The 16,884-nt window shown below is 53.1% G+C and overlaps 2 protein-coding genes across 2 annotated transcripts; both read left to right on the top strand.

The window, feature by feature from the left end:
• The first annotated feature begins 672 nt into the window (after positions 1-672).
• LOC139597959 (protocadherin alpha-6-like) lies at positions 673-3,450 on the top strand. The gene is made up of 2 exons (XM_071443784.1): positions 673-3,365; positions 3,439-3,450. Exons 1-2 carry the CDS (start codon positions 867-869, stop codon positions 3,448-3,450), a joined length of 2,511 nt encoding a protein of 836 aa, XP_071299885.1. The 5' UTR covers positions 673-866.
• Positions 3,451-7,739: 4,289 nt separating this feature from the next.
• On the top strand, positions 7,740-10,780 carry LOC139597958 (protocadherin alpha-13-like). Its single transcript, XM_071443783.1, has 2 exons — positions 7,740-10,346; positions 10,652-10,780. The coding sequence occupies exons 1-2, from the start codon at positions 7,857-7,859 to the stop codon at positions 10,778-10,780; spliced, it is 2,619 nt and encodes an 872-aa protein (XP_071299884.1). The 5' UTR covers positions 7,740-7,856.
• The last annotated feature ends 6,104 nt before the right edge of the window (positions 10,781-16,884 follow it).

The following is a 16,884-nucleotide window of genomic DNA, read 5'->3' as shown; positions in this document are numbered from 1 at the left end:
AGAAAGGAGGCAAAAAATATTACAAAGAAAAGAAGAGAGGATGAAACTATAAATTACATTACAAGAGTGCACCAAAAACATGGCCGAAGAATACAGGACTGAGGGAGAAAGTTAAGAAGGAATATAGATCTGTAAGTCAGCAAAGAAGGAAGGACAGAGAAGAGCAGGCGAGATGACCAACATGCACCGCAATTACCTCTAGATATGGAATGGTGGAATGGAGCTGGTGCCAAAAAAGGTCCGGCTGGCAGAGAGCACCGTATCCGGCGCTGGTGTCCCTAATTAGTGCTGATCGCTCCTGTTTGATGATGCTCACGGCAGTGCCGGAGGCAACGAACGATCGACCACCAGTGGTAATGAAGAGAAATTGAACGAAAGAGAAGGGAAAGGGGAGTAAACGATAGGGCATGACAAGGCAAGGACGAAAAAGAGAACAAAAAGAAAGAAGAAAGGGAAGTAAAACGGAAAGAAAAAATAAAAGAAGAGACAACTGAGAAACTAGAGAAGGCTAAGGAAGGAAGAAAAGGCAAAAAGGAAAGAAAAAAGAGACAAAGAAACAGAGAAAGAAATTCGACCACGGTAGGAAGAAACAGCAGAGGAGGTGGCCATGACGGAGCGGAGGCACAGGCGCTGTCGCGGAGCGTGTGAGGCGGCGGAGCAGCGCACGGTGTCGCTGCAGGCTCAGGAACGGCTCGGTGTGGGCGGCTCCGCCCCGGTGCGGCGGAGAGCCCGGCTGTGAGCGCGGGGGGGCGGCTTGGGCCGGGCAGCAGAGGCGGCGCGTCCGGGCGGCGGCGGGGAGCCGTGCGGGGCCCGGGCCGGGGCCGGCAGGCAGAGCGGCGGCGGCGGCGGGCAGAGCGGCAGGAAGGATGGGCGAGCGTTGTTGTGCGGCGCTGGTGCGGGTGCTGGTGCTGCAGGCGGCCTGGGCGCTGTCGGGCGGGCAGGTGCGCTACTCGGTGCCGGAGGAAGCCAAGGCCGGCACGGTGGTGGGCCGTCTGGCGCAGGACCTGGGCCTGGAGGCGGGCGAGGCGGAGGCGCGGCGGCTGCGGCTGGTGGCGCAGGGCCGGCGGGCGAGCGTGGAGGTGAGCGGGGCGAGCGGCGCGCTGCTGGTGAGCTCGCGGCTCGACCGGGAGGAGCTGTGCGGCAAGAGCGCGCCGTGCGCGCTGCGCCTGGAGGTGCTGCTGGAGCGGCCGCTGCGCGTCTTCCATGTGCAGCTGGAGGTCACCGACATCAACGACAATGCCCCCGTCTTCCCCGCCGCCCGGAAAAACCTCAGCATCGCGGAATGGACCACTCTGCCGGGGTCTCGTTTCCCGCTGGAGGGCGGGTCGGATGCGGATATCGGAGCGAATGCACAGCTCACCTACACACTCAGCCCCAGCGAGCATTTCTCTCTGGATTTACAAAAAACGGAGGAGGACGGTGAGTCCTTATTCCTGGTGCTCAGGAAATCTCTGGACCGGGAGACGATTCCGGTGCACCGGTTGGTGCTGACGGCGACTGACGGAGGCCGGCCGTCTCTGACGGGGACAATGGAGCTGGTGATCTCGGTGCTGGATGTGAACGACAACATGCCCCAGTTCAACCAGTCTGTGTATAAAGTGCAGGTGCCAGAAAACGCAGAACGCGGCACTTTGCTGATCAAACTAAATGCCACCGATTTGGATGAGGGGACGAACAGTAATATCTCCTATTCGATCCAGATGCTGTCCCCGCAGGACGGAAGAGACGTTTTCCGAATTGACAGAACCAGCGGAGAGATCCGTCTTACGGGTGATTTAGACTTTGAGGATGTTAATCTCTATCGCCTGCAAGTGGACGCGACAGACAAAGGGACGCCCCCGCTGTCGGGTCACTGCAAGGTGGTGCTGGAGGTGGTGGACGTGAACGACAACGCGCCGGAGGTGTGGGTGACGTCGCTGTCGGTGCCGGTGGCGGAGGACGCGTCGTTGGGGACGGTGGTGGCCCTGCTGAGCGTGTCGGACCGGGACTCGGGGGAGAACGGTCGCGTGCGGTGCTGGGTGTGGCCGGCGTCGCCGTTCGGTCTGGAGGCGACGTTCTTGGGCTCGTACTCGCTGGTGCTGCGCGAGGCGCTGGACCGGGAGCGGGTGTCGGAGTACGAGGTGGAGGTGCGTGCGGAGGACGGCGGGGCGCCGGCGCTGCGCGCCAGGCGCGGGCTGCGGGTGCCGGTGTCGGACGTGAACGACAACGCGCCCTTGTTCGCGCAGGCCGTGTACACGGTGCTGGCGCGGGAGAACAACGCGGCGGGCGCGGAGCTGGCGCGGCTGTGGGCGCGGGACCCGGACGAGGCGGCCAACGGGCGCGTCAGCTACTCGGTGTGGGACGGCGGCCTGGGCGTGGGCGTGGGCGGGACGGCGGGGTCGTCGTCGTCGTCGGGTGGCATGGGGTGGCGTCCGGCGTCGAGCTACGTGTCGGTGGACGCGGAGAGCGGGCGCCTGTGGGCGCTGCAGCCCTTGGACTACGAGGAGCTGCAGGTGCTGCAGTTCGAGGTGCGCGCGGTGGACGCGGGGGAGCCGGCGCTGAGCGGCAACGCCACGGTGCAGCTGTTCGTGCTGGACGAGAACGACAACGCGCCGGCGCTGCTGCCGGCCGCGGGCTCGGCAGCGGAGGCGGCGGCGGCGGCGCTGGCGGGGGCGGGCTCGGAGTCGGGCACGCTGTGGGCGTGGGCGGCGTGGGGGGCGCCGGCGGGGCAGGTGGTGGCCAAGATCCGCGCCGTGGACGCCGACTCGGGCTACAACGCGTGGCTGCGCTACGAGCTGTGCGAGCCGCGGGGCAAGGGCCCGTTCCGCGTGGGGCTCTACAGCGGCGAGGTGAGCACGGCGCGGGCGCTGGACGAGGCGGACGGGCCTCGCCAGAGGCTGCTGATCGTCGTGCGCGACCACGGCGAGCCGGCGCGCTCGGCCACGGCCACGCTCAGCGTGTCGCTGCTCGAGGCCGCCGAGGCGGCGCTGGCCGCGGGCTCCTCGGCGGCGTCGTCGTCGTCGGCGGTGTCGCGCTCGGCGGCGGGCGCGGAGCTGGGGCCCGGCGCGGCGAGCGCGGCCACCAACGTGTGGCTGGTGGTGGCCATCTGCGCCGTGTCCAGCCTCTTCCTGCTGGCCGTGGTGCTGTACGGGGCGTCGCGCTGGGCGCCGCGGGCGGCCGTGCTCTCGGGGCCCGGGCCCACGACGCTCGTGTGCGCCAGCGAAGTGGGCAGCTGGTCCTACTCGCAGCGCCACAGCCGCAGCCTGTGCGTGGCGGACGGCGCTGCCAAGAGCGACCTCATGGTTTTCAGCCCCAACTTCCCTCCGCCGCCGCCCGGCCCTGCAGCCAAGGACACGCAGCCGGAGCCCTCCGCTCTTCTCGACACGGTCAGTGGTAATACCTTGCTCAACCTTACTTCTTTTCTCCTTCTTCTGGCTCTTTTTTTTGTGCCCTGAGCAGTCGGTGCTGTGATTCAAGCCAAATTGCCGCGGCCGGAGAGCGGTGGGTACTTGACGGGAGCTTAAGAAATCAAAGGCACCTTTGCATGTGTCGCAGGGTCCTGCCGGAGGCCCCAGAACTCCTTCTGGTTGGAGAGGAAGGCTTGCTAGTGAAAAATGTGTAGCTGCAGCCCTGTGCTGTTACGGTCCACAGCTAAGGTTTGCTGGTGTGGATATGAATTGTTTTCCCCTAAAATGAAATCACTTTTCTAAGGAGACAGCTTTGCAGATAGCGCTCTTGGTGTCTGGTTGTGTTTTCTGCCGCCTTAAGTGTAGGAACGCCAATGCAGGAGGCTGTGCTGGTAGCAGCCCCCACCCAGGCACTGTGTACTGCATTTTTGCCTTTGCAGTGTGCTGACTTTGATGGGATCACATGTGGTTTCTTCTCTGTTCTCATCCTGTGTCATTTTCCTCTACAAGAGTTGTGGGGACAGTTGGACTTGTGGTCTAATGTATTTTCAATCGGCAGAGTGTAATTTCTCCATTTTGGTTGGACCCACAGAGTCATTGTGAAAACTGGGATGGTGTTCGGGAGCTGTGGGAAATCTTATATGAGGGAACTGGAAATAATCTGTAAAATCATGGTCCATGTCATAAGAAGATGTGAGATGATGCCTTGTTTCCAGAGTTAATCTTACCAAGTGAGAAATGGAGCATGCCTAGAGGGAGGCAGCATCAGCACAGAGGATCCTTTCCCAAGTTTCAAGGATGTGATGTTGGAGGCCTTTTGGACCTTGAGATAATATGTGTTATTGAAATGGCCACAGAATTCTTTGAGGTTATGAATATCTATATCTGAGACAGTTGCTTGTGCTGCCCGACAAATGGAAATGTGTTTGGGTGACAGCTGGGAACATGCAGACTGATGAACATTTTTGCTGCTGTTGTGGTGGTGCTGTTGTGGGAGGGTGCAACTACAAACTGCTTTCCATGTGTATTGTAGGGTGCTTATAGCAACTTCCACAGCTCTTGCCATGGTGGATCTGTGCTTCTCTTGAGACAGGATATTCAAGGGCAGTTGAGGGGCTGGGTGTAGTCTTGGGCTTTTCTTCCCCTTCTTGTGCTCCTGGTATGGTCAGTCTGGCTAGAGATGGTGATTCCTGTTATCACACTTGGCTCATTCTGGTGTCTGGATGTACACACCAATCCTCCACATCTACAAAGCAGCCCAACTCTGGTTTTCTATTGTAGAAATTCTTCCACTCAGTTAATATTTTGACTGGACTTGTGGTTCAGATTTGGTGTCATTTTCTTGAATAATATTTCTGGGGACTGGAATCAGTATTGTTCATTGCTATAATTGCAGAACCTTTAAGAACTCGGTTTGTATCTGCTATGTCGGAAAAGGCACAAAGCATCCTGGCATGAGGGAAAAGTCAAAGAATCACAGAATGCATTTGCAGGACCCTGTATATTCTTTGTGGCAGGCGTGGGGAAAGGGGAGGATTTGCATACATATTTGGGGAGGGAATGGAGAATGTCTGTTTTGCTGTGGAGGTCCCAGTTCCCAGGGTGCAAAATATTGGATTCCAGCAGAAAACTTCAGGAATGGTCCCACCACACAGTGCTGCTTTCCTGGGATCCTCTCAGGACACCCAGAAGTTCTGCATAACTTAGGGCACTGTTGTTCTTCCGGGTATTGCTCTTAGTGAAGACATCTTCCCTTCGTGCCTTTAATCACTTGGGTTTGGTGTGGGATGTTGTTGGTCAAAGAGAACCTTTTGGAATTTGGATCATGCAGCAGAGCCTTCTCTGAATCTTTCCCTCATTGCCTCTCTGCTCTTTGTCTTGCTAGATGGGTCATGGTATCCAAGATGTTGCCAAAAGCTGCATTTCAATACAGGAGAATGTGACTTTTTTTAATGATTATTATTCTCTTCTCTTTTGAACTGCACATGCTTTAGTTTTGCTGGGTTTGTTTGTTGTTGTGTTTATTTCCTGTCTCTCATTGGCAACGTGGCAGATATTTGGGCCCTTGCCCATCAATGTGGGGAACATCTATTCCTCTCTTCTGAGGTTTACTTTGAGAGAATTTCTGTAGCTTACAGGTCTGGTTCCTTTTTCCCCTGTGAGAGAAGTGCATAATGGACACTGCATCTTATCTGGTTTCTGTGGAACATAAGTGATAGATTTCTGTCGGTCTTCCCAAGAAATACCAATAATGTTAAGCATAATTATCCTTTAAAAGCAGCTTTCCTGACTAAAAAGTACTTATTTTCTGAAGAAGGCACCAGTTCAGAACAGGTAAGTTGTAGAACAAATAGGGATGGTCTTGAGACTGGTGTAATTTAGTTCCTCTTCAGTTGTGGCATCTTTTTGTTGAATCGGCAGAATGTTCCCCCATTGGACCAGCAGAGCAGCTGTTACCTGGTCTCATTCCTGTTCGATGCTTCCAGGCACAGCCTGAGTGGGTGCCAGCAAGCAGGAATGGAGGAGGGACCAAAATTCATTTCACCAAACAGATGTGTAGGAGGTCAAGGGAGTGTTCTTAGTGACACTGCTGTGGTGTTACCTTCATGGCTTTTGTTGGAGTGTGTGCCAAGTGGATCATTCCAAGGTGAGTGAGAGATTTTCCGTGGGGCCTCATAGATACCAAGGTTCTTGGTGTGCTGTCTAGGCAGTGAGTGCCTTCCAGAAAGGAAGAGAAGAACTCAGAACATGCAAGAGCAAAGTGACTCTGGAAGGATTGAGGTCCATGATGAATCCTCAGGAGCTGTGGGTGCCCAGTGCTTTTTAAGGTCTTTCAGGAGGGTTGTCATGCTGGGCTGTGATAGGTTTGAGATCTGGAATGAGAAAATTCCCTGATTTCTTGGAACGTTTTCAGGCCTCTGTGCAGAGATATCCCAATAATTGTGCCTTCAGCTTCTGTGTCAGAGAGTGGTGGAACCTCTTTGATGTAGCAGAGCTGTTCTTTGCCATCTGCCTGCCTTGCTGTGTTTTTGTTGGGTCCTTGGGAGCACTGGAGGCTGAAGAGTGTGTCCTGTTTCCTGGAGGGAGGGAAGGTGGAGGTGCATGGACAGCAAGCAGGTTGCTCCTTCTCCACACGAACAGGAGGTGTAGGGAAGAGAAATGAGACTCAGGCCCCAAAGGCATGTCCGTGGTCCGTGGAAGGTGCAGTGTAGGTATTTAAAAAATATTTTGTTGAAGGAAAGGATGTCCAGAACATATAATTATGGAAGTAGAAGAGCATAGGAAGCAAGGACCAGAAAGGAGGAGAGGAAGGGGGAACTGAAAGAAGAATGTAGAAAGAAGATTTAAAAAAAAAAATCAACTATACAAGGAGGTACATGAAGGTGCCAGGTATAAAAAGAAGAAAGAGAGATATTCCCAAACTAAATGTTGAGGATTTGGAAAATATTTTAGTGAAGGAAAAGAAAAATTCAAAGATACTGGATAGTAACTGATGAAGAGAGGGGAAAAGATCTAGGACATGGATGAGCAGGAATAAAAAGACATAGAGAAAGAACAAGGAAAGAGAAGGGAAACAGGGTAAAATGATTGGGGAAAATACAAATAGCATAAGGAAAATAATAATTATTACAACAATAGTAGTCGGAGTACTAATAGTAGTAGTAAAGAAAATAATGAACCTATGGAAATAAAAATAAAGCCAGAATGAAAGTAAGAAATGGATGAAGAATGGAAATATAAAACAGAGGAAAAATGAGCTGACCAGCACTCACCCTTCAGTAGACGCTGAGCAGAGTTGGTTCCTAAAGAGGATTGTTGGAGCAGCGCAGCTCTCCAGTAATGATACCCCGTAATTAGCGATGTTGGTCCCACATATGATGGTCTCTGTGGCACCAGAGAGAACTGACGATCTTGCAGTGTGGCTAAAGAATACAGGAATGTGGAAGGAGATGGGAAAGGAATGGAAAGAATGGAGAGTGGCCTAACAAGGACGAAAAAGAAGAGAGACAATGAAGAAAGAGAAAAGACACCAGGAAAAAAAAAGGTAAGAGAAGCGAAACATGACCGAAAAGAAGGAATTGCAGAAAGCAAGACAAATGAAAAAGCCAGCGAGAAAAAGAGGAAGATGAAAGGAAGGACTATATGAAAAGAAAGAGGAGGATATAGCGCAAAAAATGAGAGCGCGAGAAGACACGGCAGGAAACATACCCATAGCGGGTCGGCAGCGCGAGCGAGGATGCGGAGCGTGTGAGGCGGCGGAGCAGCGCACGGTGTCGCTGCAGGCTCAGGAACGGCTCGGTGTGGGCGGCTCCGCCCCGGTGCGGCGGAGAGCCCGGCTGTGAGCGCGGGGGGGGGGCTTGGGCCGGGCAGCAGAGGCGGTGCGTCCGGGCGGCGGCGGGGAGCCGTGCGGGGCCCGGGCCGGGGCCGGCAGGCAGAGCGGCGGCGGCGGCGGGCAGAGCGGCAGGAAGGATGGGCGAGCGTTGCTGTGCGGCGCTGGTGCGGGTGCTGGTGCTGCAGGCGGCCTGGGCGCTGTCGGGCGGGCAGGTGCGCTACTCGGTGCCGGAGGAAGCCAAGGCCGGCACGGTGGTGGGCCGTCTGGCGCAGGACCTGGGCCTGGAGGCGGGCGAGGCGGAGGCGCGGCGGCTGCGGCTGGTGGCGCAGGGCCGGCGAGCGAGCGTGGAGGTGAGCGGGGCGAGCGGCGCGCTGCTGGTGAGCTCGCGGCTCGACCGGGAGGAGCTGTGCGGCAAGAGCGCGCCGTGCGCGCTGCGCCTGGAGGTGCTGCTGGAGCGGCCGCTGCGCGTCTTCCATGTGCAGCTGGAGGTCACCGACATCAACGACAACGCCCCCGTCTTCCCCGCCGCCCGGAAAAACCTCAGCATCCCGGAATCATCGGTGCCGGGGTCTCGTTTCCCGCTAGAGGGCGCGTCGGATGCGGATATCGGAGCGAACGCGCAGCTCACCTACACACTCAGTCCCAATGAGCATTTCTCTTTGGATTTACAAAAATCGAATGAGCGAAATATTGAGCCTGAACTCGTTTTAACGAAATCTCTGGACCGGGAGACGATTCCCGTGCACCGGTTGGTGCTGACAGCGACTGACGGGGGCCGGCCGTCTCTGACGGGGACAATGGAGCTGGTGATCTCCGTGCTGGATGCAAATGACAACGCGCCCCAGTTCAACCAGTCTGTGTATAAAGTGCAACTGCCGGAGAGTGCTGAGGTGGGGACGCTGGTGACGCGGGTGAATGCCACGGATGCGGATGAGGGAATAAACAGTGAAGTGACTTATGCTGTGACGAATTTCATTCCCCCGAGTGGAAAAGATGTGATTTCCATCAATCCGAACAACGGGGAAATTCACCTCACAGCAGCCCTGGACTTTGAAAAAGTCAGTGTATTTGATTTTCGTATTGAAGCGAGAGACAAGGGAACGCTCGCGCTGTCGGGTCACTGCAAGGTGGTGCTGGAGGTGTTGGACGTGAACGACAACGCGCCGGAGGTGTGGGTGACGTCGCTGTCGGTGCCGGTGGCGGAGGACGCGTCGTTGGGGACGGTGGTGGCCCTGCTGAGCGTGTCGGACCGGGACTCGGGGGAGAACGGTCGCGTGCGGTGCTGGGTGTGGCCGGCGTCGCCGTTCGGTCTGGAGGCGACGTTCTTGGGCTCGTACTCGCTGGTGCTGCGCGAGGCGCTGGACCGGGAGCGGGTGTCGGAGTACGAGGTGGAGGTGCGTGCGGAGGACGGCGGGGCGCCGGCGCTGCGCGCCAGGCGCGGGCTGCGGGTGCCGGTGTCGGACGTGAACGACAACGCGCCCTTGTTCGCGCAGGCCGTGTACACGGTGCTGGCGCGGGAGAACAACGCGGCGGGCGCGGAGCTGGCGCGGCTGTGGGCGCGGGACCCGGACGAGGCGGCCAACGGGCGCGTCAGCTACTCGGTGTGGGACGGCGGCCTGGGCGTGGGCGTGGGCGGGGCCGCGGGGTCGTCGTCGGGGGTCGGGTGGCGTCCGGCGTCGAGCTACGTGTCGGTGGACGCGGAGAGCGGGCGCCTGTGGGCGCTGCAGCCCTTGGACTACGAGGAGCTGCAGGTGCTGCAGTTCGAGGTGCGCGCGGTGGACGCGGGGGAGCCGGCGCTGAGCGGCAACGCCACGGTGCAGCTGTTCGTGCTGGATGAGAACGACAACGCGCCGGCGCTGCTGCCGGCCGCGGGCTCGGCAGCGGAGGCGGCGGCGGCGGCGCTGGCGGGGGCGGGCTCGGAGTCGGGCACGCTGTGGGCGTGGGCGGCGTGGGGGGCGCCGGCGGGGCAGGTGGTGGCCAAGATCCGCGCCGTGGACGCCGACTCGGGCTACAACGCGTGGCTGCGCTACGAGCTGTGCGAGCCGCGGGGCAAGGGCCCGTTCCGCGTGGGGCTCTACAGCGGCGAGGTGAGCACGGCGCGGGCGCTGGACGAGGCGGACGGGCCTCGCCAGAGGCTGCTGATCGTCGTGCGCGACCACGGCGAGCCGGCGCGCTCGGCCACGGCCACGCTCAGCGTGTCGCTGCTCGAGGCCGCCGAGGCGGCGCTGGCCGCGGGATCCTTGGCGGCGTCGTCGTCGTCGGCGGCGGTGTCGCGCTCGGCGGCGGGCGCGGAGCTGGGGCCCGGCGCGGCGAGCGCGGCCACCAACGTGTGGCTGGTGGTGGCCATCTGCGCCGTGTCCAGCCTCTTCCTGCTGGCCGTGGTGCTGTACGGGGCGTCGCGCTGGGCGCCGCGGGCGGCCGTGCTCTCGGGGCCCGGGCCCACGACGCTCGTGTGCGCCAGCGAAGTGGGCAGCTGGTCCTACTCGCAGCGCCACAGCCGCAGCCTGTGCGTGGCGGACGGCGCTGCCAAGAGCGACCTCATGGTTTTCAGCCCCAACTTCCCTCCGCCGCCGCCCGGCCCTGCATCCAAGGACACGCAGCCGGAGCCCTCCGCTCTTCTCGACACGGTCAGTGGCAATGCTTTGCTCACTATTCCTTTTTCGTTTTCCCCTCTCCCACATCTACCCATTCCTTGGGCAGTTCCTGTTTGTAGCTTGGCTCCGCCCCCCGGTCCTGAGAGCCTCGTAATGTTGGCTGAATCTTAAAAATCTTAAGGGCATCTTTGTATCTGCTGCCGCCTCTCCGGTTCCCCTCAGCCGTTTCCGAGTTGCGGAAAAGTCTTCCGGCAGCCCGCAGCAGTTTACGGTCTGTAGCTGAGGTTTCATGCTCCGAGTGTGCGTTGTTCTCTCCTACTCCCTTTGCTCTCCCGTAGAAAGAAATCTCTGTTGATTGTGGTAATAGCGGTGCCGAGGTGTCAGCTCTGCAGACAACGCTTTTGCTCGCTGGTGTGCAGCATTTTAACCCGGTCTTGCTGAAAGAGGTGAAGACACACAGGCTGTAGTGGTGAAAATCCTCCAGGCACCACGTGCCACTTAACTGCCTTTTGATTGCTGATTGTGCTCGTATCAGCATTGCCAAAAACTGGTCCCTCTTCCTCCCCAGTGCAAGTGGTGTTGAAAGGGTTCAACTGAGCCCTCACAAAGTTTTCTCTCCCCATGGTGTAATTTTCCCCCATTGATTTTCCCAGCAGATTGATTATAGTACCTGGGATGGCTTTTTTGGACTTTTCCTGTGTTCTTTTCCCAGTGCGTTGGTTTTCTAGATAGCATTATAAACTGTTTACACAGAGGTTGGAGATTGAGGGTCAGTTTAGGAAAAGGAGATTTTTTTCCACAACCCTCTCCGTCCTCATAATCATTCTATGTACTTTTGTTCCTGGCTGGAGATTGACACCTGCCTCTCTCAATGTTCTTTCAACATCCGTATTACCACGGGCAGAGATGTGAATTATCTGGAAACATTCTCCTAAAAAACCAGACAAATACGTCTGTATGTATCTTATCACTTATACTGCTGTGGTAATCAGCATGTGTTTTTTTCCATCATATCGTGAAATCATTGTCATTAGAGATATCCTGATACAATGTCTACAAATAGATGTCTAACATTTCCAGAGAGGAATTAGCAGATGATTAGGATTTCCATCTAGAATAGCTGAAGCATTAGAAAACACAAAGGGATTCTGCTGAGCACAGTATATATAATATCAGGTGTCTGGGGGTTTTGTTCTCTTATTGATGTAGGTTGTAGACTTGCATTCCTTGCCAGAGAATTATCATGATGTACACTGGCTTGTTATGATATTCTTGGAATATTTGTATCAGGAGCCACATCCTTTCAAAAGCCCTGGACAGTTACCAACAAAGAATAAACTCAAATCACCAAGCAAGCACCAAAATCCCTAATAACAAAACCTGAAACATGAATTTTCCTATAGAAACAATATAATCCTTTACATTGGAGCGGTTGTCAATGATTGAGTTATTCTATCACAACATGAAATCAGTGCCATTGCCATTTGGATTTATTCTGACATCACCTTTAGAAAGAGTAGAGCGTTGGGCATGGTCTGTGTGATACCATCTATAAGTTTTTCATGGTGCTCTCCTTTCTGGCAATTGCTGCAGTGAGTCCTGTGGAGGCAAAGGAGGCAGTGACAGGTTGCAGGGGTGAATGTGGCTGTGGCATTGTGCAGGCCGTGGCCATTTCCTGGTATCAAGGATGACCTTGAGAAAAGAGATTTGTCTGGTGGAATTGAAAGCTCTTGGGAAGACCATGGACCATGTCATGAGACAGTCCTCTGGGTACTATTTACTGTGCTGTTACTGTTACTGACTGCTGATCATGCTGGGATTTAATGTGGCTTCTTATGAAGAACTCTGTACACTTCTTTGACTCTCCTCCATAGGAGAGGTGATGCAAGATGACAGTTGTGACTTCAGTGTTCTCTCTCCTGATGGTGTAATTTCTTCCATTTGCTTGGCTCACCAGAGTCATTGTGAAAGCAGAGAAGTTCCTAAACACTTTTCCTATGATCTTTCTCCAAGTATATTTTTATTCTAGTTACCAGTAGAAAGTGTGCAGGCAGAGAAGTGTGACCTAAAGTGTATGTTTTCTTTTTTTTGTCTTTCCTTTCTGAAGTGAATTGCAGCTGGATTGTCCTGTGAGGTGGCATGACCATACACTGTCCTGTTTCCATGTTATGTTAATATTTGCATCAACAGCCACACCCTTAAAAAATCTTTGGAAAGTCCGTTAAAAAAAAAGTCCCCACAACACCAAAAATTCAATTCACCCAACACCACATTTTCATGTGCAGTAGGTATCATTGTTGGCACTGATGTGTTTTTCAGCATTTGGGGTGGTCTTTCAGAGCAGGCTGTCAATGGCCACTGCCTTCAGAGCTGTCCTGACATCCCCTCTATAAGCAGTACTCTCCAGAGTGGGTAATGTTTCCATCTGAGACTGGGGAAGCCACAGGAGCTGAGGTGAATGTGGCAGTGGCACTGAGTAGGCCCTGACCATGTCATACTATGAAGTGTGACCTCCCAGTCTGTGGGAAGTGGAAATCCTTGGGAAGACCATGGGCCATGTCATAAGAAGACAAGAATGAGAGGTGATGTTCTTGTCTTGAGAACACGTCCCAGAAGAGGGAATGGAGAATGCCTGGAGAAAATGACGAGGCAGGATGGGCACAGGTTCCCTTCCCAAGATGCATTCTTGGGTTCCTAAGGGTATGGAGTTGAAGGCCTTCTGGGTATTGAGTTAATCCCATGGGAGTTTACTGCCCATCGTGTCCTTTGAGGTTATGAATATTTCCCACCAGAGACAGTCCCTTGTGCTGCTGCCTGCCTGAGGCAGACAAGGCATTGGGAAAGAGGGTGTGGCATGCAGGCTGCTGGCTAATTCCCAATGGACTTTTTGATTTTTGTTTTGGACCTTTCTAGGATGGTAGCATTTCATCCTCCAGTTCTTGTATAGTGCTGGGCATCTATAGTGGCTTCCACAGCCATGGATCTTTCCATTATGGTTCCTTGGTCTTCTTCAGGCTAATTATTAAGGGCCCATGATAATGTGGATGTCATTTTTGTGCATTCAACTTCCCATACTCATGGACTTGAAGATTTATCCTTGGTAGAAGTTACATGTCCTGTGGTCACAGGTGGCTCATTCTATGTCTGACGTACACACAAAACCCTTCCCAGCAACCCAGCCTTGGTTCTCCATGGTACAAATTCTCCCATCCAGCTGATCGTATAAGGAACACTTTGGCATTTGCTCTCATTATCTCAAAGTGCAAAATCCATGTGCACTGGGATGAGAACTGACATGCCTTTATGTTATCAAGTTCTTCAGAAGTCACTTCTTATGTTCTGTGGTGTTTCCCCAGAGATTGCTGAAAAGGCAGAAACCATGAAGTATATGCAGATGAGAAGAATCTGCCGGACAGATCTGGGGGCTTCAATTCCCTGCATGTGTTCTTTGTGCCAATTGTAAGTGACAGCGAGGATATGCAAAGGACATTCTTATAGGGGGTTTTGTGGTATTGTGAAAGAGATTCTGCAAGTGACCCCAGGAATGGCCTGGGCATGTGTTGTGATGAGGGTGACCTTTAGCAGGGAAGAGTCTTGCCTGAGGGAGCTGATCTGTAGAACACAGTCTGTAACTTTGGTGCAGGACTGGAGAATGTGTGCTTAGGTGGAGTTGCCATTTCCCAGGGTGTGAGACAGAAGATTCTAGTTGAAAATATCAAGAAGAGGCTCCACAGACATTCCTAATACCTGGGATTTCTCCAGCTCCCCAAAAGTTCTGTATATCCTTGTGCTCTTTTGTTCCCTTCATATGTTTCAGTAGAGCGGAATTGGATTATTTGGCTTTCTTCTCCCTTCCTACCAAACCCTCACAGTCTTGTTTTTCTGTCTCTCATGTCAGCAATGTTTTGGTAATACCAGATTAATATGAGATACTGAGGTTTGGCACCTGTCAGGTTACAAACATTCTGGTACTTTTCTCTCAGTGTGTAGGATGACTTTTCCATACTCCTGAGCTGAGGCTGATTTTGGGACAATTTCCTGCCTGAGCTTTATGGTGCCTCTCCGCCATGATAGAAATGCACATGGGAGCACTGTGCTTTGCCCAATGATCTCAAGGCTTTTCTAGAATGCACTTAATTATTTTCTATCCATGGTTGCCAATAATCTCTGTTAGTGTTAAAATCAGTTTCCTGCTCTGAAAATAGTTCTTTTCTGATGAAGCAAGCAGTGATGCTAGATGTAATTTACTTAGTGCTGAAGAAGATGAGTCTGAGAGACAGCTGTACCTTTATGCCTATTTAGCTGTGGTATCTTCATCTTGGATTGACTGAATGTGCCTAGATTGGGAGTTGGACTCAACACTCCTTGTGACTTCCTTCCAACTTGAAATATTCTGTAATTCCTAGATTGGACCAACAAAGTCCTACTGTCTGGTCTCATGTCTTTTTTGCTTCTTCCATCATGGTTTGAGCAGCTGGCAGCAAGCAGAGATGGAGGAGGGCCTCTAACGAATTTCTCAAAAGAGATGTGTTGGGAGTGGAGAGCTTGTTCTCAGGGAAATGCCGTGGGTTTAGCTTCATAGGTATTTCTGGGTGGATCGTGGTACTGAGTGAGAGGTATTCCATGGGGGCTAATGCCACTGAGTATGGAAGTTCTTGCTGTGTTTTTCTGGCAGAGCTTATCTGCCTGAGAGGAGAAGCAAGAGTTTGTCATTCATCAACCAGGTGGAAAATGAGGAAGGAAGAGCAGCTCTTCATTGAAATACGTGAAGAATTCGTAGGAACTGTGGTTGCACTGTGTCTTTTCAATGTTCATATCAGAATGGTGTGCTGGGCTGTGATACATTTGAGTTCTGAAGTGAGAGGATTTAATGGATTGTTTGGGCTTATTGGAGGCTGTTTGCACTGATGTCAAAGTATCTGGGGATTGGTCTCCTGATTCCAAGGGAGGTGCATGCTTTTTCTGGTGTAGTGCAGCTGTTCTTTGTCATGTCATTGCCTTGCTGTGTTCTTTGCTGGTCCAGAAGGGGACTGGGGTCTGAGGAGTGTGGGTTTGTTCCTGATGGGGAGGGAAGGGGAGAGGAGGTGTAGTAGGGACAATCGATTTACTTGACTTTTTCTGGAGGAGAACAGGACAGTTGTTCCTCATGAGGAGGCATGCAAGGTTCCCATGAGCACTCTCATCAAAGGGCAGGTGTCGGATGCATGAAGAGGATGATGTAGACGTTTAGAAACCATTTTGTTTAGAAAACAATTTGGTAAAGGAGGAAAAGTATGGGCACAGAAGGGAAATCAAAGAGGACAGTGTGAAGCATGAAAGGAAAAGGAAGAGAAAGAAAATAAAGGTAAGTAATAATTCCCATTGGAATAAGGAAGGAAGAGGAAGGAAAAGGAACCTCTGCACGTAAAGAGTCAAGCAAGGAAGAAAGAGAGAAATAAGGCAAGAAGGGGTGACAGAGGAGATGATAAGCATGCACCAAGATTTTCTCTACATGCTCTCTGCAGTCGAGGACCTCTGTATCCTCGGTACTGAGGAACCCTGTGCATGCCTCAATGAGGAGTGATGAGGGAATAAGAGGTTTTGTGCAACTGTATATCTGCACTCCAAGTTGAGAATGATGTCATGTAGGAAATACTGTATTAGAAGACAAAGGGAATAGGCAAAGAAGAAAGAAGAGACAGTGAGAGAAGGACAAGGAAAAGAAGAAAAGAAAACAACAATGAAAGAATGAGAAAGCAATGGAGAGAAAAGCAAAAAGGAAAGGTGAAACATTAAATAAGTTTGCTAACATACAGCAATGTTATCTGTGTACACACAAAGGTGGGACTAGGTGGGAGAGGAAAAAGAAAAGAAGAAAAGAAGATAACAAAGAGGAGAAATCAAGAGGGGGTTTGTCAAAGAGATTACAAGGCTACACCGACCGTTCTCTTCTAACGCTGAGGGGTCTCCTGTGCTCTCCCCATTGGCTTCAGTCCCGTGCGAAGAAGATGATGTCCTGTAATTAGAGCTCATGGCTCCTACAGTGATTGGCTCGATCACAGCATGCGAGGTCACCGGTACCTTGGCAGCAGAGTTTTAAAAGAGATGGCTAGAAGTAAATGATAAACGGCAGTAAAAATCGGAGAGGCAAGGCAAGAAAAAAGTAGAGAAAGAAGAGAAGAAAGAAGCGGAAAAGAAAAAAGAAGAAAGAGATGGTGGAGAAAAAAAAGTAAAAAAAGAAAAGAAAAATGGACCAGACAAACTAAAAGTAAGGATGGAAAGATTAAAAATACAGAACTGAAAGATAAAAGGAGAGATGAAAAAAGGGGAATAAGGAAAAAACGGAATATGATGAAGAACATTGTAAAAAAAAAAAAGGACAGAAAGACACAGGGAGAGGGAGAGGAGAAGGACGCGGAAGAAAGATTACCATGACGCAGCGACGACAGCGGAGATACTGCAGAGCGTGTGAGGCGGCGGAGCAGCGCACGGTGTCGCTGCAGGCTCAGGAACGGCTCGGTGTGGGCGGCTCCGCCCCGGTGCGGCGGAGAGCCCGGCTGTGAGCGCGGGGGGGCGGCTCGGGCCCGGCAGC

Source organism: Agelaius tricolor, unplaced genomic scaffold (genome assembly GCF_023055355.1).
Source record: "Agelaius tricolor isolate 1412-34295 unplaced genomic scaffold, bAgeTri1.0.p SCAF_18, whole genome shotgun sequence".
NCBI classification, from domain to species: domain Eukaryota; kingdom Metazoa; phylum Chordata; class Aves; order Passeriformes; family Icteridae; genus Agelaius; species Agelaius tricolor.
Note: the sequence above shows the minus strand (reverse complement) of the source record. Positions and strands in the feature narration are given on the sequence as shown.